Genomic DNA, 23,795 nt, shown 5'->3' with positions numbered 1-23,795 from the left:
ACCAATTTGTTGTTGTTGTTGTTGCTCCGTTTCAAATTTTCAATGAATGATGCATTCTCTTATTCATTTGGTCACTCAATCCTAATGTACACAACTGCATACTCATACTATTAATATATTTGTGCTACTATCACTTTCATGTGTGTTTCATGTGCACAGTAAGTTCCTTCAAATTCAAAGCAAACAAGGAACAGCATTGATCACTTCATTGTTCGTATGTATCCACAGCTGATGTGCATTAAGTAAAATATATAACAAGAGCATTAAAGCAAGGCCTTATAAAAATATTTATTTACAAAGACAGAATAAAATATATTTACATTCATGACAACAATAAACAAACAGTTTGGAGTCCAGCGATATAGTAATATGTGTGTGCTAGTCTTGATTTTCTGCCAGTTTTCTGATTTCCTCCAGCAGTTCAGAGAAAGATGGCCGACCATCAGGCTTCTGCACCACCACCGAAGAAGAAAAGGAGACGTAATAGCAGATGAAAAGAAGAAGAGGAGAAAGATGTCATGCATTTCTTTATAGAAGGTGCAGAAACATGGTACAGTCAAAATATTAAAATACAAAATGTTTAATACCTCATGCCAGCAGCGGTACATGATGGCGTACAGTGGTTGTGAAGCACGTTGTGGTCGGTACAGCCGGATCCCCCTGGTGATGTCAGTAACTACGTCCACATTTGATCGGTTTTCAAATGGAGTCCGACCCTCAGAGAATATTTCCCACATTACCACACCTGGAGAAAAATAGCCACATATATGTAATACTAGACACATATTACACACACACACACACACACACACACACACACATATAAACACACACACACACACACACACAGAGAGATTGGGAAGACAAAGAGAAGCTGCAATCTATTTTAAGCTACAACTACTCAGGAGCTATACACTTGGTATATTTGGCCTGTGTTTCCTCACCATAGGACCAGATGTCAGACTTGCTGCTGTATTTACTGTAGTGGAGAACTTCAGGAGGAGACCACTTCACTGGGAACTTGGCACCAATTGAACTGGTGTACTGATTGTCTAGAACGTATCTGGCAAACATAGTTGAAGAATTTAAATATAACCAGAGAACAGGTGGCAGGAGTAGTTATTCACCATGCTTTAGATTCTATAGGTAGTCTGCATAACAAATGTGGTTAAAATAAAAAAAGAACATACCTGGTCATTCCAAAGTCGCTGACTTTCACCACATTGTGCTCACTAACCAGACAATTCCTGGCTGCCTGGATATGGAAAAGAAACATTATAAACCAAATATTCAGCTAGAACAGATCTCATGTGTACACCACTTTGTGTTGGTCTTTCAAGTGGAATTCCAATAAAATTGATTCATGTTTGTGGCTGTAATGTGACAAAATGTGGAAAAGTTCAAGGGGGCCGAATACTTTTGCAAGCCACTGTATGTTTGAGCATTTTAGTTATTTTAATCTTTGGGTTGAGCAGCACAAGTTTTGAAATTTATTTTTTGAATCTTGTCCTTCTTCTGTTTTAAGATAAGATAAGATAGAACTTTATTAATCCCTCGGGTGGGTTCCTCTGGGAAATTCGGTTAGCCGACCAAATCACATATTTTAGTATTTTATATTTTATTTTACCTAAATGTAGTTATTATTTATTTATAATTTCTAGTTAATCTCTCTTGAAGATATATATATATTTATATTCTTAAATATTATACTCTTATAAATGCACCATGGGATCTTGGGATATTTTGGTACACTGAATACTGTGTATATTGTTATATTGACAATGAAGACCTTGAATCTGAAGATGTCAAAGATGCATTATACAGGAGTCTGTACAAACTCTGTACAGGTTCAAATCTTACAAAAAATATACCATGATTTCATAGACTGTTACTCATGTTATATAGAATTACTGTGTTGGCTCACCAGGTCTCTGTGGATGAAACTATGTCCCTCCAGGTAATCCATCCCTTCACACACATCCTGGCACATAGACAAAAGCCACGACTCCGGTAGAGTTCTGCTCCTTTGCCGCAGGAAGTTCAGCAGGCAGCCATTCTCCATGAACTCAGCTACGATCAGCAGGGGGCGCTGCTGCAAACAAACGCCATACAGCTGTACAAGCTTCGGGTGGCACAACCTCCTAAAAGAGAGATCAGTCACAAAATGTTTTTAAGGAGCTCTTTAATTGCTCTTCCTTTTCCCACATCCGGATTATCCCGACATCCTTACATCATGACTTTGGCCTCCTCGATAAAGTCCTCTTCATACATGGCTCCCTCCCTGATGGCCTTGATGGCCACTCTTTGCTGTCCCCTCCACTTGCCAAACCTCACCACGCCAAACTGACCACTACCCAGCTCCTTCATGAAGGTCAGCTCACTGGGATTGATCTCCCACTTTTCTAGAAGAAAAAACACAAGAACAAGATAAAGTGAGTAAAGACAAGAGTGAGGTCATCTCAAAACCTCTTGCTCTATGAGACCTAAAAACCAACCAGTATATAAGAAACAGAATAAATACAAGTTGGGAATTTCATGTGCTTTTCATGAAAACTGCTAATTCTTAAAAACAAAAAACAAAAAAAAACTTTAGTTATATTATTTAGTTAAATACTTAGATGCTTTTTAATTTTTCTAACTTTGGATTCACTTTCCTATTCCTTATAATGATTACACTTATTCAAAAATAATTCAAAAATAAAGAACACACCCACATTTAGTCTATGATAATAATATAATTGCAATATGCCACAGGAAATGTTAAGATGAGATAACCTTTATTAGTCGCATGCGTGGGAAATGAAAGAGGAACAAATTCTGATATAAAATAACACATCATCTACAAACAGACATTATATTCTAATCTGTATCTTTTTTTCAAATCAGGCTACAAAAATGAAAGATACTTTCAGCTATTTTCAAAATGAAAGATATTTTCATTTTTGTGTTCACTCATTTACTTTGCTATATATTAGATGTAGCTCTGGTCATATCTGCTTGCTTCTCATTCCTGTCCTTGTTAAGGATGCATTTGCATACATTTATACAACCAGTTTCTGAATGACCTAATTCTGTCCACATTTTAAAACTTGACTGCTAGCCAGTGAAGTAATTTGATAGAAAGAAGTTTGTGTTTAAGCTGCTAATTACAGCTGTTTTATATTTCCACTGTTATGTGGAAATATATTACTTTACAGAGGTTGAAGATCCAATTTCAGCAAGCTGTCAAAGTTCATCATATTCTTTTAGTAAGAAGAACAACTTTATTCATTGACTGATCATTCCACTTTAACCTTAGCTTTCATCAGGGCGATGAAGGCTACAGGCCAAGCACTAAAGGTTACAAGGGCAAAATGTGTTAAAGCCCCCAAAATTGTTGAAATTCTGTTGGCGCTTCAGTATCTTTAGACATTTGATCTTCTACATGACTAAAGAGCCAATATAGATAGAAACATAGATATAAATATAAGTATCTTAACTGCAAATCATGCAAAGCTACTCTAGCCCAGTCCCAGAATAAAAAATGTGTGAGTTAGGAAATGAGTATAACAGAAAACCGTTTCAATGGCTCAGTAAGAACTATAGCTGACGTGTTTCTCCATCTCTAAATTTAGCAGGTATTTTTGACTAATACTAGAGAGGATCTGTAAGTGTTTATATACACATACCTGAGCTGAATCCTGCCGTGGCAGGGACACACCTTCCCATTGGTCCGACTGGATATCGCAACCTGGCCACTAGACCTGCACAAAACATGCAAACAAACATATCAACTGCAGTAATGAATGGAAAACTGACAGTGTTGTTTTTACAAATACCATGTGCTTAATTACCTGCTGCATTGTGTTCATGGTAGTGTATGACCTCAGGTATGGAGCTGAAAATGTGTTTTTCAGCTAAGTAGTATTGCTCATTGTCAGTTATTTTAATCTGGTAATGCCTGACATCTCCGCTGGAACTAAAGACAAAGAAACAGAAGAATTGATCAGTTTGTAGGTTAAGATGTGCTTTGTTTGTGATTTTAATTCAGTGTATTTTTTGTCTTTGTCAGACAGGCTAAGATTTAACCCTTCAGGTTACATGAATCACCTTATTGTTTTGGTGTAAACAGAGACGGTGTAGACTCCCTTTCGACTAGACTCCCGGACCACAAATCCCCCCTCTTTGTCCTGGAAGAAAACAAGAAATAAACATTATTTATTTGAGTAATCGTTAATCATTTTTTTAAATAACATAATGTGTCTCAATTTGGATTCTTCTTTTAGTTCACTTTTTGTGCTGTGAAAAAACAACATTTGTAATGTTAAACTATTTAACATTGAATTATCCAGTAATTACTGCGGTACAGACAGCTCAGGATATTTTTGCCACAGTTTTAAAGAGCAAAGTTTTAGTTTTGTTTTATCAAGCTGGTACTTGTCTTGCACAGGTTATCACATGTACGTATCTTCGAAGACAGTTTACTAACCAAACTTGCCATCATTAGCTGATAATCTGATGCTCCGCCCTCTTGACCAAATATGGTCATGGTTATCTCCAACACTCTAAAGATTACATTTCAAAACTTCGCTAATATAATACTGAGTGTGTGCATAAAAGCATCCACTTTGAGTCTGGTCTAAAATAATCAGTCAGATACAGCTTTTCACATTTGATAAGCTAAAAACAAAACAAACAAACAAAAATTTTTTTTCCAGGAAACAACAATTATCTAAGTAGTAGTATTTTTAAACACTGCTCAAAAACACTGACTAGAGAGGGGTAAAAACTTCAGTGCATGGTTGATGTACCTCATATTCATTGATTCGGGCCATGTCAGCATACATGAACGCTTTACTGCTAAACCATTGTTTTTGCTTGGCTTAGAGCACATTTAAATAGGTGCATAAATACCTCTTGTCTTAGCAGCTGCTCTGCTTCTGTCCTAGTGATGTTCTTGCAATACCACCTACAGGATGGACAACGAGAATTTAAAGGATTGTTTTTGTGATTCTAAAATGACTAAAAACAAAAGCAAAAAGAAAAAAAGAAGGCAAAAGTCAAAAATATGGTAAAACTTACGGGTTTGCCTCGATTTTGTTTTTCTCTGTCACATAGTTACTGGGGATGAAGCCTTTATTTCTGATAGAAACAGAGTAGGAAGAAAAAACACTGATAATCTAGAATCTTTAAGATGTTTAAGAATTAAATAAAAAAAATAGTTCTAGATTGAAAAATTTATTTACATTTCAAAATGAAAATTTGTAGGGTGTATTTCATACACTATGAAATATTTTTATCTATACTATATGTTATTAAAAATAAACAAACATATTTTTGTGTCCAGAAAACTTCACATTCCTATAACAAAGCAATATTTATTTGTTTTACTGATCAAGCACAATCCCACCAATAATTGCTCTATGATATCTTATATGAGCAGTAATATTGCTCAAAATACTCTTCCTGTAACAAACACAAACACTGAAATTTAAATTGAAAGTACCCATGCTTGTCCTGCGCCCGCCACCACAGCTGGTCTTGCTTGTGCAGTATGATGTACTCCTCCCCCTGTGGTCACAACACAAAAGATTAACAAATCTCTGCAGTTTATTTTTGTGTTTCTATTTGTTTGCATGTGTGTGTATACCTGTTTGAGTGTGAGGTCAGTGTCTTCCTTGGCGGTGAAGTCGTACATGGCCACGACACTCAAGAGGCCCTCACCTTCACCGTCCTCACCCTCAGGAGGGGGGAGGGGGAGCTTTCTCCTTGACCTCTCGACCTGTAACTGAGACAAAAAGTAAAGATTAATTCATAGAAATGAATGAAACATTGAAACACACAGAAGCAAACCCATTTGACCTACCCGGGTGGGTTGTCCTGAATACCGCCGGTTTGGGAAACAAAGGGAGGTTCTGCTCTCCAGCTCCACACGAGTGCTGAACTCCCTGGAATCAACCAATCAATCAGTGAGTCTATATGCCACATATGTTTTTTTGTTTTTACCCAAACTGATTCAGTTCACTTCGGTTTCATTTATATAGCATAAAATCAAAACAATAGTTGCCATGTGGTGCTTTATATTTTAAGGCAAGGACCCTGCAATAAAACCAGCAGAGTCGCCTCCTGGTGACCATTTTAAAAATTCAGGTTTGAGGCAGCCTTTATTTCACATGCCTTGGTCTGTGTGTCAGTCTGTGCTAGCACTGTTTTATTTTGAAAGTCTTGAGTCTCATGTGCTTGGGTTTAATTCTACTTCCCCTGCCTTGTTATTCTGTTTTTGGTGCCAGCTGCACTCCCACCTCCTGTTCTTCCCATCATTTTTTTTTAAAATCAGTTATAACTTAATGTTTTGATCAGTATCTATAAAATGAACGAGCTCCTTGGTTTTTTTTATGTTTGTTTTGGACTCTTTAAATGCCCACCTGGTCTGAACAGCACAGCAGCAGCAGATGATCGACCGGATAGAGTGATCTGAAGAAAGGAACAAACAAGAACAGAGTTGAATTAGTGAAAAAAGTTTCCCAGGGCTCTATTCTTGGCACACTTTTATGTTCAAATATACCTCTTCCTCTTTTAATCTAGATTAATCAAAGACATAACATTTTTTCACCACTGCAGGTTAATATGGCCACCTGCTATCAAACAGTTCCAGTAGCTTTGATCTGCCACGAAGCTTTCTAAACTAATGAATCTAACGGATTAGTTCATCTTCTTCTTTTGACTGCTCTCTTTAGAGAATGCAAATCCCCAGCATCGTCCAATGTCACACAACCCTCTGCATGTCCTTATTCGTCACTGTATATCCTTGTAGCTCCTCTGTGGTCTTCCTCTTTTCCTCCTACCTACTAGCTCCATCTTCACCATCCTTTCTCTAATATATCCACTATGCCTCAAATCATCTCAACTCTATCTCTCCAACTTAGCTTGACGTATTAGTTATTCCTCAAAATAAAAATCTATGGTCTTGGGCTACATTAAGCTAGGTTCACTGACTAGGCCTTTGATTAGCCTCTTAAGATCAGAATAATTTCCATAATTATATCACTCTTATCTGCTACAACACATTTATTCTTCCCGGCTTTGACTACTAGAGTACTTTTACCTCTCACATCCAGAGTCAAGTTGGATTCACTTTTATGTATGAGACAACAACAGTTGACTTGACTTAGGAATCCTAAGTCAAAACAAAACCATATTCCTCTAAAAATAGTAGGGTGGAAAAAGAATGGGAAAAGCAGCCAAAGAAAATCTCTGAGAGACCTTCAGAAAGTCTAGAGAGCTATTGCCTGAGTCCACTTAAAAATAAAATGACAACACAGGTTTACATTCACATTTGCTGATTGACTTTCAATGTAATTTTCCATTTCTGTTCACTCACGACTAAGACACGCACAACGAGATTTAGAGATATCTCATATTTCATGCGGTTTAAAGACTGAGTCGCCAACGCTGACAGGCTTTTAGGGGTGTTTGGATGACGTTTGAGGCCCAGTTACATAAAATACACTGATCTCTGTGTTGATGAGGAGAGGTCTATGACATACTTATCAGTCTAAGTGATATTGGAGCACTTCAGACTGTCTGTCACAGATATGGTGTAGACATGATAATTACATCAACTTTATTTTTGTTGCTTAAACTTGAGAGTTGAATGACTTTGAAAAGGTTTTATTGCTAGCAGAAGCTTTAGTCAAAAACACTGCTCATCTTAGCGTGTCGTCTGCATGCAGACATCCGTAAAAGCAGCGACGGAAATTGTGGCCAATGGCTTTCATTTGATGGCCGTGATGCTCTCAGTGCAATACGTTGCATGAAGGTGATTGTAAGAGTAAGTGCAGGATGTGATCACACTGTCAGTTCGCACGGTCAGACAATCAAAGAAGAGAGAGAGAGAGAAGATGTTATGGCAGGGCTCTCTTTACAAAGAAGAGTGCATTAGTGAGAGTGTTGCTAAAAACCACAGAGCCAGAGTTAGTGGAAAAAGAACAGTGTGGTCAGATGAGTCATCTTTCACCAAAATTTGCAGTAAGTGAACAAGCGCACATGAGGGGAACACATTAAAGGGCCGAATGCTGGACCCCTGGATTTTGCACCCCTATGTGTGGTGTCCACACATAGGGGTGCACATAGAGTTCAGATTATAACACAAGTTGATGCATCAATGTATGGTCTCAATGGTTTCTATTACTCTCTGCAGTTTAAAAGAACCAGAAACATTGATTGATGAATGGATGACTCTCCTTCCACCTCAACCTGAATTAAGTACAACACTGAAATGCTTCTTTATTTTATTTATTTTTAATTTGTGGTCATATACTAAATATACTGTTACAAATATATACTGCTACTCAGTTTCTGGCGGTCCACTCTGCGCTCTGTATGATGTCACACAGAGTAAATATCCCTAATATGGCTGTGGTGGTTGCAAGAGGCAACCAATCAGAATAAAGCTTTATTGAAGGGGAAGGAGCTAAAAAGCTTGTTTCACACACAGGGTGACCTGAGAGGAGTCACCAAGGCCCAGTTTAAGATAAATAAGGATAATTTAGAATTTTTAATGATGCAAAGTTACTGTAGTGCAGTGGTGTCAAACTCCATGCCTCAACGGCCGGTGTCCTGCAAGTTTTAGATGTGTGCTTGATCCAACACAGCTGATTTAAATGGTTAGATTACCTCTTCAACGTGTCTTAAGGTTCTCCAGAGACCTAATCACTTGATTCAGGTGTGTTTACCCAGGGTGATATCTAAAACCTGCAGGACACTGACACTTGATGCCTGGAGTTGGACACTCCTGCTCTAGTGGAATCCAGTATTGCAAATCCAGAGTTCAAAGCAACCACAATGGTCAATTTTTATAAATATACTAATACAATAAGAAACTTCGATGGGGCTCCTTCGGGATCAGGACTTTCGGACCTTTGGTTTTCCATTCCAGGTGAGTGTTTCATCTCTCGACCGCTGGTTCATTCGTGCTGCCAGATGCTCCTGATGTGCAGTCAGTTTCTTCAGCCAGTGGGTCTGAATCATGTCAGGGCCTGGTGCTGTCCAACTCTCTTTCCTGGGTGCCTGCCACGGTGATGGTTACTAGATCCTGTTCAGGAAGGTTGTTCTCATATTCTTCCCCTGCCACTGAGAGTACACCTCGGATGGTTCAGTGGAGAACTGCTGATTTATTGGCCTGCCTCTACCTTTACAATTAGGTGAATTCTTTGCTTGGAGGTTTCCAAAGCCTCAGGCACGGACAGGTTGCTGTACTTCTTAGGCGCCCCTTTCGTCATCAGACTTCTGCAGGTACAAAAACTGGCTTGATATTTTTGCTTCTAGTGTCCTTTAAGGTGGGTACTGCTCCTTGTGACTGTTTGTCGTATAGCCAAGCAGTGACGGTCACAGTAGAGAGTGTCCATAATGAGGCATTCACATCTTCTACTAGACTTTCATAGGGTATTTCACATAGTCTTTAGAGTTAACCACAGAGGGTCGACGTTCCCATCTCTCTCTCTCTCTCTCTCTCTCTCTCGCTATCTGTACTAAAATCAAATAAAACTAAAGGTTAATTAAATAATTAGAATTTTTATTTCAAACAGAACAGATTAGACTTTTGCCTCCAGACGCAGCTTCCTCTGTAGCTTTGGTCATCTCTTGATATTAAGTTCAAATACATGTTAATTTTCTCTCTGTGGTTTTGTGTAGGAGGTCTTTGTCAGGAAGTGCAGTTTCCTGTGAGCCTGTGTGCGCATGCCTGCATGTGTGTGTGTGTTTATGTGGGCCAGCAGACAGGTGTGTCTGTGTGTGATGGCTGCATTCCTTCCTGTGCAACTTTATGAGTTTGAGAGAACAAAAAAAAACACTCAAAGGCAAAATGCTCAAAGTGTCACATGATTTTAACTGTAACTGCCAAATGCATCTATGGCATGTCCCATCATGCTTTGCATGTGCCCTCCCTGTTGTAGAAGTTAAGCCATGGGAATTATGAACTCTTCTGTTGGTTTTTGGTGAACCAACACCCTAATAACAACCAGTCTCCGAGGTTTCTATCAGCTGGGGCCCTAAAAACCTCAACTTTTGGATAAATAAAAGTTACATTTTATTAACTGATTTGTGTTTATATGTATCTATTCTGAAACTTTTTTTTACTTTAAATTTTTCCTCCCACTGGTGCACAATGTCATAATTACAAAGTACAGTTTTAAATCCTAAATCCTGTTTACTTTTTTGTAGGTTGTTATGTTTTAAAGGATGATCAGGCTACTGGGAGTGGATGAAGGATCTGCCCAGCCCAGCAGCCACCGCCAGTCTAAATCTCATTGGACTGGCAGTCAAATCTAATTTAGGATGTGGTCCCAGCTGGTGAATATTTATTTAAAAGTTTACCTGTAAAGAAAAAGTAGGATGTGGGACAGCTTTAGACGAAGGCTGCAGTCAAATAGCCCAAAAAAATGACCTCTTCTATATCTGATCAGCCAATGGAAAATGTAACAAGGTCGAGGAAAGGTGTGAAGGAGAATCAGGAGTTAGGAAAAGAGAAGCTCAGTGATCAGAGAAACAGACAGCTTTTAAACGCAACTCCTCAACAGTGTGATCATTTATGTAGCTGACATATTTCTTCAGGATCATAAAATGCTTATCTCGGACTATTTATCGGTGAAATCATGTCACTTCCTTACCAACATTGTAATGATAGATAAACAGGAATAAATGGGCTGTAAGGTGAAAGGAAGTGTTTGCCTATCCTGTCATATTTTCACTTCCTACTGGAGAGGTGATCCAGTGTAACCTCTACCCATTCAGGCAATACAGCAGCTGTTAAACTGTGGACTCAGCTCAGAGGTCATCCAAATGACTGTGGCTGTGAACAATTAACGGATCCAAACAGTTCTCTGCTCCACTAACTGGACGTTCAGCTGAAAACCTTCTGTTTCAGGTTACAGAGAATCCACCTGCTGGTACCACAGGACCTGCATTCATTTTATATTTTTGCTTACTGCATCATAGTAGATACAGCTGTCAGACTCCTGAACTCTGCCTCCTGACATCTGACCCACGTTAAACTCATGGACTGAACATACACACACCCACAATGGACAACTGTACCCTCAAACACAATAATAACATGGACTGAACACCACTCACAACCACTAGCACTTTATATAGCCTCTGTAGAAACTATCTACACCCTCACTTATCTTAACTGCACTACTGTATAGCTCTGTGTAAATAATCATTCTGTACATTCGATAATCTTTAATCCTACAACTGTTTACAACTTGCATAGTTCCCATTTCTGTATAGCTGTATATCCCAGATTCTGTAAAGTTATTTATTTCATATTCTGTATAGTTTTTCATATTTATATCCTGTTCATATCCTGTACATAGCTTGTACTCACTACAGCCTGTACATACTTATAGTTATAGAATATTCACAACATACTTCATACCGTGTACATTATAACATACCATAATAGACCCATTTCTGTAATATACTCACATATCTATATTATTGCTAATATATATTGTAATATATCTATATCACTAAAGCACTTCTGGATGGATGCAAACTGCATTTCGTTGCCCTGTACCTGTGCATGTGCAATGACAATAAAGTTGAATTCTATTCTATTCTATTCTATTCTATATTAACCGAATGTTTTCTAATTGTTTATCATTATGACTCATGGGATGAAATCATCTCTTTTCTTTTCATAAGAAATGTTTCAGTGTTTCCTCTAAGCTATTCACCTTTCCTGAGTATTTAAAGAGATGAAACAGCTCTTAATATGGCCATCATGCAGATACTTCTGTTTCAAGTCGCTTAGTTAGGAAGTTCCCTAAAGCAAACTGACTCTTTGACTATAGCCTCTGTGTCAACCTGGTTAGTAAGTCATCCGTTGAGGTTATTAGCTTTCATTAGATGAAAGCAGTCATCAGATGCGTCCTTGTGTTTGCTTTGGCCGCTAGCAGATTCAGAGGTGTGGACTCGAGTCACATGACTTGGACTCGAGTCAGACTCGAGTCATTAATTTTATGACTTTAGACTTGACTTGAAAAAATGTTCTAAGACTTGTGACTTGACTTGGACTTTTACACCAATGACTTGGGACTTGAATTGGACTTGAACCGGTTTACTTGAAAAGACTTGATATTTTACCCCAAATACAAAATTTAACATGCATATTATATAGAGATTGAAAATGTGACGTCATTCACGGGTAGAACCGCAAAGGATTCTGGGAACTCGTGGCAAGCGGTACTAGCGCACGCAGGCTTTCAATTAAAATCAGTTATACAGCGATAAAAAGAAACACAAGAAGCCGTTGTATTATTAACTGCAATAGCCGGTCGCATGACAGCCATGGGAAGCCGACGGGTAAAGAGATCGGTTGTTATCGGATTACATCGTTGAAGAGAAATTGTTCAAGCCATGTTTCCGAAGTAACAAAGAGGCGACGGGTGGCCTGGATTGCAGCCATTCAAAGGTCAAATATAACGTCCCAGAACCCTCCAGCTAGGGTTGCCAACTCCCTGAAAAATAAATAAGGGACACCTCGTGGCCAGGGCCGGGCAACCCAGTTGTCTTCACCCTTCCCAGTGTGGTAGCTCTTTTTTTGTGTGTGAAATTATTTTTTAACCATTTGACTTGAACTTGATTTAAGCAGATGCATATTCTTTGTGATATGACCATATGGGAAACAAATGATCATTTAGCCATTTATTTTTAGCTCAAAATGACAACATTAACACAGCAAAACAGGTCTCTTTCTTAAACAGAAGCCTGTCATGCTTAACTTTTGAGAATATAAGTAAATCTTTCTTTAAAAGAACTCTGTCCTACTTAACTTAAAATTATATAAATTAATAGAAAACAATAGAACAAAATCATTCTTGTAACAGTGCACATATAGTGCATTTAGTACAATTGGCTTCAGTTGAGGTATTATTTCAGCTTTTCTAAAGCTAATCAGCTGCTCCTGTTTGTAAACCCACTTGTTCCCATGATTACGCATCTTAACTCATCATCATTATTAATCTATGTATTACTTTTATGTATTAGTGATCTATTTGTTGTAATCATCTATCCTTGCAGTTGTTTATTACACAAAATAAATTATATTATCACACTTCTGGCCACATAGCCCTGATATTCACCGCACATGCCCATATTAACCTTAACCAGAGGGTTTAAAAAAAACAAACCAGTGTTTACATACCATATCTGCTTCTGCCGTGGCCTGGCGGACAAAAAATTGGTTAAGGGTTCCCCGAGCTTTCATGCCCCTCGTGTTCTTCATGTGCCCACCAATAGAAGCATGCCTATGGAAAAAGTGCGCCGGCACACAGTGCAGTGCGCTTTATAGGTGTTATCGTGCACTTTTCCAGCCAGGTGTTTTCCTTTTCCCATTCCTCCCTGTACTTTTGCAGCCTTTTTTTTCTTTCTCTGAGCGAACAAACATTGCTGCTCTAATGCTGGGCTCACACTGTGCGATTTTTGGCCCATTTTGAGCCGATTTTTGAGTCGTGCGACCGATTTGGTGATCGGCCCGATTTTGGCCTTCTTCATCGTGTAGTATACGTGGGGTAACGAGAAGCGATTAACACCTCACGACCAGCTCCCGATCATCAATCGCTCGTGAGGGTGTCACCGCAGCTGCTCACGCGCAAACACGTAAACGTCGGTGAAAAAGACGGAGCAGCACGGCAGTGCAGCGTGTGATCTGGACACAAGCGATGGAGGCACAACTTGTAGAACTTTGGAAAGCTCATCCGAGCCTTTTCCATGTGGCATCACAAAATTATCACGACCACAACAACCGTGAAAATAGTTGGATTTACACTGCTGCTTAATCACAGCTGCCTGATCAATGTTTTTCATTAGCAATTTAGCAAAGTTGATGGTAGTGGTGTGTCTGTGTGAGTGAAAGACAGAGAGAGCGAGCGACAGATTTTCTGTTATAACCTTCATTTTATGGAGGCACAGTGTGCCGTCCGAGACTTGCACCGCAGTGTCGGCGTTTGTTTCCCTGTTGGCCATGCTTGTTGTTGTGGTCATCGGTTGTCTTCCGGTATTTTCTCCGTAAGCGACCTTTCCTCAACCAATGAGATGAGCGGTAATCTGACTTGTCATACTCGAATTGTCATAAGTGTGCTGTCAGCTCATTGGTCACAAAGCAGGAGAGGGGCTGGGAATTATGTTTTCAAACAAAGCGTTAATTCCATTAAAAGTTATAGACTACTTTTGATTCTCACTGTATTACGGGACAAAGTGCGTCCCTTATTAGCTCAATACGGGACGTGTACTTTTGTTTCTAAATACGGGACGATTCCGTATTTTAAGGGACGGTTGGCAACCCTACCTCCAGCTCACAGGTTAGTCTGCTCCAAGCATTTACACAAAGTGACCTTTGTGTTTTTTAGTAGTTAATACGTCATTTTCATAACATAATTGGTGATATAGGTTACAAGCAAGTCTGGCGCTGAACAGAAATTGTCGCGCTATGCTCCTTTATTTATTGTGCATAAATAGTGAATTGTCCTGACACAATATTGCGTTTCGCTTCTGTTATTATGGTACATTGACAAAAACATATACTTTTATTCACAGGATAAAACAGGTTTTTTGTATCACTAATTGTCCAGTACGATTACAGCATACAATATTGTTGTCACTGCTACATTTCTGTGATGCTACCAGAAATTATTTCCACTACTAATTAATTACCGTTGAGCTCAAAGGTCCTATTAATAAACGGTTAACGAATGTGTATTTATGACGACGATTTGTGACACTGGTAAACTTATGATAGGTACGATGGTCTTTACTTTCTACACGGTGCATTTCAAGGTCCTGTACCCATCCGTCGGTAAACTGTACCTGGGCTTGTTGCAGTGACCTGAAGTTACTAAACTTCATGAGTGTATGCACTCACTCCAAGAACCGTATGATTATAAATATGCATATAAATATGCTAAGATGAGATAGCTGACTTCATCTAACTAGCAAATGTTTTCCAGGCTACGTTGGTGATACAGTTTTTTTAATGTGTATGATATTTTTGTCATGCGATTTTAAAGCCGGTCCTACAACCGCATCCAAGAATGACATGCAGCTTATCTCAGAACTGTCGGTGAAAATTATTCTTGGAGCTAAGTTTAATTGAGCTGCATTTTAAAGAGGTGCAATTTCACAATTTGTGTATATTTTCTAAGTTCACTATTTTGTCATGTGTTGAGAAAAACACAGATTTTAAAATTACATGGTCTAATATTTACATTTAGCATAACTGCAACATTTTTTTTTTCGTTGTTTTTTTTTTTTAAAGACTCGAAAGGACTTGAAATTCAAAGTTTCAGACTTGTGACTTGACTCGGACTTTTACACCAGTGACTTGAGACTCGACTCTGACTTGCCTGACATTACTTGAGACTTGACTTGAGACTTGAGGATAAAGACTTGAGACTTACTTGAGACTTGCAAAACAATGACTTGGTCCCACCTCTGAGCAGATTGCTAAAGTCATCCATTGACTGCACAAAAAAGGCAACTTGTCTGCAAACACCTGCCAACCTCTTGCAAATCAGTAAAAGCAAAACTCTAAAAGGTTTACAAAGTGTTACAATATGAAACTCTGTTATGAGTTATCATTGCAATCAACACATTTCAAGTGTTTCTATGAAGGCAAACAATGTCCAGTTTGTCTCAGATTGTGTTGAGTTTCACTACTGCTTGGTAATTTGTTGAAGAGTGTTTCCAGACAAACTGGCATCTTACTTGCAAACTAAGGATGACCACAGCAACCTGCTAGCAACCACAATACATGTATGGACAGTGTTGGGAAGGTTACTTTTAAAATGTATTCCATTACAGAATACAGAATACATGCCCCAAAATGTATTCTGTAACGTATTCTGTTACGTTACTCAATGACAGTAACGTATTCTGAATACTTTGGATTACTTAATATATTATCATGCTTTTTACAACAACGTGAATGTACTATTGCTGTGTGATTTATTACTATTACTGAAGGTCCGCGACTCCGAACTGTAGTAAAGGGACCTCTGACTAATACGGCGGGGTCCCTGTCAGCTCGTAGCCGAAAAATAGCTTTACTTTGTTGTGTGGGTCAATTTTTCTTGCGAGAGACAGAGAGAGGCGTTGAAAGGCTGCTCCAACGGAACTTATTGTTTCGGAGGAAAACACGAACACGGCGTACAGTCGAGTCTTAATAGCTTACTTACAACTGGGCTCGTCAGGCACTCTTCTTGGCTGCAGTGGTTATTATTATATTTACATGCTTCCAGCTCCCGTTTTTTCTCGATGACTGCTCGTACCTTTCCACTCCCCTTTTTCTCCCTCCTCGCGCCCACAGACCCATAACGTGTATGGCAGTCCATTCTCCCTGCAGCACGAACTACACTGCCCATGATGCTACATTCTTTAGAGCTATGCTTGTAGCATTCTGCCTATTAGCTTAGCACAACAACAGCAACGAAAAGGCGCTCTCTCACCCAGGAAGCACACAGTCGCAGAGAGAGAGAGAGAGCGTCACCCTGTAACCATGGCAACCGTAACGCTGCCGCCTGGAACAACAGAACGTAGCTGTCAAACAAAACCAAACAGTCCTGACCCGCGACAAAATGAAACAGGAAAGTACCGCAGTGTAATCCATTTATTTCAACAAAGTAACTGTATTCTGAATACCACCTTTTTAAACGGTAACTGTAACGGAATACAGTTACTCATATTTTGTATTTTAAATACGTAACGGCGGTACATGTATTCCGTTACTCCCCAACACTGTGTATGGATGACCTTGGTGTAGTAAACCTCTTTGCAGCCAGTTTCACCTAGAGACTTGCAGCAACTTCCCGTAGCTGGTCAGGGAACACACAGTTTTATTGAGGTATCTGTTATTGCCAGGGGGTCTAAGAGGGGTGTAATCGGCAGAAAAAAACACAGAAGCCATATCCGTGAATTCTCAGATTTCTAAGATTTGTATAACTGATGCTAAATGCATTGTGCATTGCCAGGATTATATTTTTAAATGGGCTGGCATGGGTCATACACTCAGGTACTGCATTCTTTTTCTTTCTTTACTGCTTTACCAAGTGGTAAAATAAGCACTTAGATTCTAAATAAAAGTAGGGCTGAACGATTATGGAAAATAATCTAATTGCGATTTTTTGCCCCAATATTGCGATTGCGATGCGATATGCGATTATTTTTTAAGGTCTTTGTCTTCTGTATTATTAAACAAAGACAAGCAATACATCATATAGTATGGCCAATACTATATTACATTAATTTTAAACTGTTCTTTCCTGGAAGACAGACCTCTGTTATGATGACATGAGGTGATGCATGAATTGATGACTGACATTTTTATTTAACTTCTTCAATCACAACAGTATATTTGAACATACACAATAGTTTATTTTTAGCTTACAAACATCTGAGCATAAAGTGCTGACAAGGAACCCTGGTGTAAACATTAAAATGAAAGTCAGTACAATGTGCAGATTGCAGAAATATACATAAACAAAATCAGTGGCTTTACCACACTCAGTTTTTCAACATCTGTGAACTACTAGACAGTCATTCAATTAAAAAATAATATTAAATAAATAAAACTAATAAATAAAAAATACACACATCTTACTGATCTCTGCAGTCAGTAACATTACACATAAAGTGCAAACATAATAGCAATTGTATAAACACACACACAAACACGCCTTTAAAGTTTAAAGGCGTGAAATTGGACGGTCTAGTTCTGATTAGCGTCACCGCTGTCTCGGTGGAGTTTAATAAACTCGGCCGTCTGCTTCTTGCTATCTAAAATATAACCAGACACTGGTGTAAATTCTCGACTGTCTCATACTTCTGTTTAATAAGTTTTCTGTTTGACGTTTAGTCAGCTGTGTGAAAACCAAGGAGGAACCCACCCGGGGGATTAATAAAGTTTTATTTTATCTAATCTAATAACTTTAATCTCAGCCAAACCGATTTACTCACGAACAAACAAAACACTGAAAAAAGCCCAACAATAACATTTTTAGGTTGTCTAAGTGACTTATATATTACGTTTAACCCGAGCAGCGAAACTCCGCGGTGATCTGAAAATGATGTGCCGGGACTTGTGCCGTTCTCGGCCGCATCAGTAACCCTCGAGCTCCCGGCTAGCTATCGAGCTGGTGGGTAGCAGACGCCTCTGAAAACGTCGAAGCACTTTTGCAAATATGGGATATCTTGATAAACCGAGCAGATATTTGATGTTTACACAACTACTTTCTCGCCTGAAAATATTTTAAAAGTTTATTTTGTGACCCAGAAAGATTAGTATGAGTAATTTTAAAACTTAGTAGCGGCCGCCATTGTTGGAAACTGGAGTTTGGCTGGGCCGCGCTATGAATTCTGGGATATGGTAGTAATTTGGACAGCCTTCGGCGCGTCGCTGTGACGTAATCGGTCTACAAATGCGGCCTCAGGAGGATGCAGCCCATGAATTTGGACATGTCCAGAGTATAATCGCAGCCTTTGCGGTTAGAAAATTGCACTTGATCATGTCGCGATATTATCGCAAATGCGATATATCGTTCAGCCCTAAATAAAAGTAATAATTGTCCTTTAAAAGTAACAGTTAAAGGTTTCAGAGTGTATGTAGAGTACCTGAAGTGAAAGCTGTGGATTTTAGTTGACACTTTTTGGGCTTCTGATTCCTGTTTTCTGTGGTTAGCCTGAGGATATTAACTGTAATATTTCCTTTGGGGTGAAAAATGAAGCCAACACTGAAGTTGGCGTCATAAGGCTGGTTGCAGACTTCTATTTTAGAATGCTGAAAAGAAACACGTTCATGGCCTGCTACGAAGTAAGTCCCTCTTTTCATAACAGCTTTTCGTTTTTGTAACTCATCTTGGAGTTTTACTGGTAAAGCCCAAAATTATTCTTTAACAGAGATGCTGTTGGTTGCTTAGCATGCGGACACAGGCAGCTGTAGCTGCTAGCTCTCCGCTTGGCCTCTCCTCTGCTAAACTGGAATTGCAAACTTGTTCTGAAGTGAAAGTCTAATCAGTCTCAGCTGCAAAACAGTGCATAAAGCAAATATTAGCAAATAAATATGCTAACACAATTTATTAAGATGGTGAGCATGGTAAACGTTAATTGACAGCAAATTAGCATTACTTTTGTCAACATGAGACTAACAGGAGAAACCTGAACTAGCTCTACTTGGGTTCTGCTCAGATTTAAAGGCCAGTATGAGTGTACCTTCCTGTCTGGGTAACTGCACCTTTGTGCCATGTGAGAAACAGAACTGAAACTTTACATTAGCAAGCAAAACACTCCTTTCTGCTCAGCAAACCAGAGGTGTTAGTTTGCATACAGGTGCCTTTCGGTCGACATTTTCACATTGTCCTTAGCTCAAGGGTTTATGCATAATAAATGTGGAAAAAGTTTCAAGCCAAAAACATGGTTTAACGGTTTAACAGCAGATGCTTCAAGCTAAAAAATACACTTTTTTGGATGTGCATACAGATTTTCTCTTCTTTTATTTTTAAACACGTAAACTAAGCCACACTGTTTTCATGTTGTTGTGTTTGTTTGGTTTTTTGGGGGGGTCAAATCAGTGGCTCTCAGGTAAAAGTGCAGGTAAAAGCTAAACTAAGTTAAATTAATTTAAATTATGGAGGGAAATTACTTCATGTGGTTAAAACTCAAGCTTTACTGTTAAGGACTACAAAAAAACTGTCAGGTAGGCTGAAGAAGAGGGAAACCAGAAACAGTCAGAAAACTAAGACAACTAAGCAACAAATGAGAACAAGACCTGAAAATCATCCCAGCTCGGACTTTTTTGAGATTCTAATTTTTTAAAGAAGGAACATTCAAGTGAGTCACTTCAGACGGTACGAACGTGAGCTACATAACTGTGGCGTTGTGCCATTAGCAAGAATTAAAGTAAAACTCGTGTAAAGCTAGTCTAGTGCAGCCTAAGAAGAAAACTTTGGAGCGGACACCCCTGAACATGGCATTGAAAGATTATAAAGAGCCAAAGTTGAGTCTTTGTTGTGTTTTGTCATGTGATGAAGTGACATTTCAAGCCAAACTGCCATTTTGGTGTCCCCTTTAACTGCCTGACTGCCACAGCTTCAGAGATCAAGAAACATCAAAAACTTTCAGAAGACGTTCATAACCTTGAAGTTACTTCAGGTACAAAGTGACGGGAACCTATGGTGGTATTAAGCCCGGCCGTTTGTTAGATGACGTTTTAATGGTCTCGGGCTCATTTCACGCTGCATACTAACGCCGCACATTTTACTCACATTTTCTCCTTTAACGCTGAGTAACTCATTCTTATCAGTGCAAATGTTGGCTTTTTTGTTAGTTTGCTGCAACCTGCTCCAATGTCAAAAGAAGAAATAAGCAAGGTTTGTACGTATGTTCGTAAATTACTTACTTGAGTGAATCATGACTGTCTGTTTCTTTTGTCTTCCACCTCTGCTTTTTTGTCTCCCTCCTTCTCCTGCTTTGACTCTTCTTCTATCTCCTCATCAGCGCCACTTATTCTTCTTCAGTTCTTTTTAGGTCAGCTCGGTTCAATCTCTTTCTGCAACCATCGGTGGGGAGCTGATAGGACGCCACAGGTGGGAAACCATCGAATAATTGAGCGACAAGGGTGCAGAGACAGATTGAGGTAGAAAGAAAGACGGAGACACAGGCAGGCAGGTGGGTGGAGGAAGTAGAGTAGGTGAAGAAGAGAAGGCAAAAGAAAGCAGATATGGGCACAAAAAAGAAGAGGAGGATAGTTGCCTTGCTGCTGTTGACTATTTTTTGAGTCAGCTTTTAGACACATGAATCAAGATTTAAATGTCTGAATGCAGAGCATTTATATTTACAGTGTTTACAGAGAGAGAGCGGGCGAAAGAGAGTGGGAGAAAGATGAAGACAAAGATACAGAAAGGAAGTGAAAGAATGACGTGAATGAAACCACAAAGCATCCGTCTATGTGAATATCTCCAGGAAGAGTGTGCGCACACACACACACACACACACACACACACACACACACACACACACACACACACACTGAGGCTCATAATGCAAAAACAGGGCTCATATTTTATCCTCCGCTTAGCTGCTATGACCGTCAGAGCCAGTTCAAAATCTGGTCCTTTGACTCCAGCTGCTCTTTTTATTTTTGTTATTCATTTTTGTTATTTCTTTAGCAAAGGTTTTTTTAAAGGAATGTTTTAACAGAAATGTTTGACCATGTGTTACTCACACAGGTTTTCTATTTGCCCCTGATTGACCTCATTCAGGCTTCAGCTCAGCCACAGCTCCACCCTTTTTTCATAATTGTTGGCCACATCTGGTCCACAGAAGATTCACCTGTCCTGTAAATGAACTGTACCAGAGGTAGCGTAATTGTGAGCTATCCAAATGCTGTCTAGGGAGCTCAGAGTACAAGGTCACTGTATGTGATTAGAGGATCATAAAGTCATAAATTCTTTCTGTGACTTGAAAGTGTCCCATCCAGTCATTCCTTTAGTGTAAAATAAAAGCATATAAAAATATTTCATGGGGTACAGGTTGATCCAGTGTAAAGTAGTTAACTGTAAGAGTTTTGTTTCAGACTGAATAGTTTTAGCACCGGGGTAATATCGTCCAAAACTGTAATTTCCTCCTCAGAAAGGTCAGATGCCTTGTTAGAGTACTTTCACCTTTTCTTTTACCTGGTCTATAAAGGTTAGGGCCACATCCCGTATCTTCTTCATAATTCCTGTTTCTAGCCTCCGTGTGATTGGCTGAGTGAGATAGATCAAAGATATAGCAGAGCTGCTAAAATTAGTTCAGCAAACTCAGAACGATGAGGTACACACACAGCTGACCAACACCTACATATTGTGGTCACTCCTTAATCTTATTCACAACTGAGGATAGCTGCAGCAGGACTGTATGGGTCATGATAAAAGGAGTAGAGTGTCAAAGCAAAACTCTCAATTTACTGCTCGATCTACGTCTCTACCCTCACCTAAGAAGAAAGAAAGAAAACAGAGGGGAAGGGGGCAGTAAAAGAAGACACTGAGAAAAAAAAGGAGAAAACAAACGAGAGAACAACACAATATAGAGACAACAACCTAGATACGTGTAAGTAAAAGTAAATACTAAATATTGAATGTTATTGAGCAGCACACAGGTCCGACAGTGTACAATATGCTTTAATGTAGCAGCCAAGGAAGATATAGTTTGTGTCTGTAAGCACTCACGTGTACACCTGTGTGCGTGAGCGCTTAAGTTCAAAAGGTTTCTTATGCAACGATCTCCTTTGTTATTTTCTTTTTCAGCAAATCTGTGGTAGCGATCACTGTCCAGCTTTATCCAAGATTTAACAACTGGACAAATGGCCTCGTGTTCATCTTTGGAATATTTTGGGTATAAAGAGAAATTCATGGTCGACATCATGCCTGCAACCTGTCCATCCCTGTAAAACAAAGCCCAAATAGTCATTCTTCCACCATCATTTGATATGCTGTGTTTGGTTTTCTCCAACACACTGCTGTGCATTACAGCCAAACTTTTTAATAAGAAGCTTTCTCCCGGTAACCTTTCCTATCAGTGTACTTGGACTGTAGAGTCTTCAGTATATATATCTTACAATCAGAGATGGGCTTACTGTAATCCGATTACTTTTTTCAAGTAACGAGTAAAGTAAGGGATTACTATTGCAAAAACAGTAATTAGATTACCGTTACTTTCCTGTAGGAACGCTGCATTACTAAAACCGCGAATTTTTTTGCGAGAATGTCTCATGACAGTGACGTAAGCGAGTGCGACGTTCGTGACAACAGCTGTGTGCAGATCAACAATGGATAATATATCGAGTGCGGGAGAGAGTATGAGCGTGCAGCGTTTAAAGCGTGGAAGCACTGACCTTACTTTGAGTTTGAGTCCATAAAAAGTGACAAAAACATTAGTGTCCGTTGTGCGTGGGAAGAAAACTTCTTTTTACAGTGAAAACTCCCTAAACTTCCAAGCAAGCACCGAGTGCGCTACCACGTAATGGGAAATTCACAGTAATTAGTTACTGATTACTTGACCAACACTGCTTACAATAACATCACCTTCAGTGCATCCTGTGTTGGACATGTGCCATTTTAGCTCTTTATGAGACTCTTGTGGTCACAGCAAACGCTGGTTTCCTGAGATGACCATATTAGGGAAATCACCTCCCTCTGATCTCAGACAGAGCAAAAAGCAGAAAAGAAACTATGTTTAATGGCATTTTACAGCATTTGGCATCATTTGGCAGCATTTGTTTAATATGAGCATCCGCAGTATGTGTAATAACAGAAAATGAGCAAAAGCGGAGAAAGTCAACTTGGCAATTTTCCAAAATATTTGCCCTTATAAATGCTTCCACCTTCAAAGGTGGTCTAACTTTTGAAAATGTCTTTTCAAAAGTGAGTTTTAGAAAATATATTCACAGAGAGCTGTTGTCACTCTTTACAGGATCCAAAGACTTTCCAAAACCAACCCTCCAACACAGCAGCACAAGCAGCATTAAATATTTTCCACTCAGCTATCAGTCGTGTGGTGTGACACCTCTCCCACAGTTTGAAAGGAAGTCACAGCCCACTCTAACTGATAACAGCAAAACATGTAAGGGTTATCCTTTTAATCACCTGAGCTTACATGGCACTGTGCAGATTTCTCTTTTCCTTTTAAACAAACAACCTTTATTTGTCACATACACAATCATACAGACTACAACATGTAGTGAAATGCTTGGTGTCCGAGCTGCAGACAGGCTGCAGACGTAG

The 23,795-nt window shown here is 39.2% G+C and overlaps 1 protein-coding gene across 3 annotated transcripts; it reads right to left on the bottom strand.

Annotated features, from left to right (window-relative positions):
* Positions 1 to 274: 274 nt before the first annotated feature.
* On the bottom strand, positions 275 to 20,952 carry txk (TXK tyrosine kinase). 3 transcript variants are annotated; one of them, XM_085449875.1, is made up of 16 exons: positions 20,432 to 20,952; positions 6,405 to 6,453; positions 5,846 to 5,927; positions 5,630 to 5,767; positions 5,486 to 5,550; positions 5,062 to 5,121; positions 4,894 to 4,948; positions 4,090 to 4,169; positions 3,834 to 3,958; positions 3,669 to 3,743; positions 2,231 to 2,402; positions 1,925 to 2,141; positions 1,191 to 1,255; positions 945 to 1,063; positions 588 to 745; positions 275 to 450 (listed from the first exon to the last, which is right to left on the bottom strand). In XM_085449875.1, exons 1-16 carry the CDS (start codon positions 20,442 to 20,444, stop codon positions 379 to 381), a joined length of 1,545 nt encoding a protein of 514 aa, XP_085306001.1. In that variant the 5' UTR covers positions 20,445 to 20,952; the 3' UTR covers positions 275 to 378. The 3 variants fall into 3 exon arrangements, with proteins under 3 accessions (XP_085306001.1, XP_085306009.1, XP_085306018.1); XM_085449883.1 differs by lacking the exon at positions 20,432 to 20,952 and adding an exon at positions 16,218 to 16,233; XM_085449892.1 differs by lacking the exon at positions 20,432 to 20,952 and adding an exon at positions 13,190 to 13,207.
* Between the last annotated feature and the right edge of the window lie 2,843 nt (positions 20,953 to 23,795).

The sequence above is a fragment of the Copadichromis virginalis genome, linkage group LG3 (assembly GCF_057382275.1).
Source record: "Copadichromis virginalis isolate Kocher_CV1m ecotype Utaka linkage group LG3, C_Virginalis_male_GT1.1, whole genome shotgun sequence".
NCBI lineage: Eukaryota > Metazoa > Chordata > Actinopteri > Cichliformes > Cichlidae > Copadichromis > Copadichromis virginalis.
Note: the sequence above shows the minus strand (reverse complement) of the source record. Positions and strands in the feature narration are given on the sequence as shown.

Excerpts from the sequence above, each read along its gene's own strand:
- txk (XM_085449875.1), bottom strand. Across the intron at positions 2,403-3,668 it reads CACGGCAGGATTCAGCTCAG|AAAAGTGGGAGATCAATCCC; the intron begins GTATGTGTATAT and ends TTTTTCTTCTAG. Across the intron at positions 2,142-2,230 it reads GAGGAGGCCAAAGTCATGAT|GAGGTTGTGCCACCCGAAGC; the intron begins GTAAGGATGTCG and ends TCTCTCTTTTAG.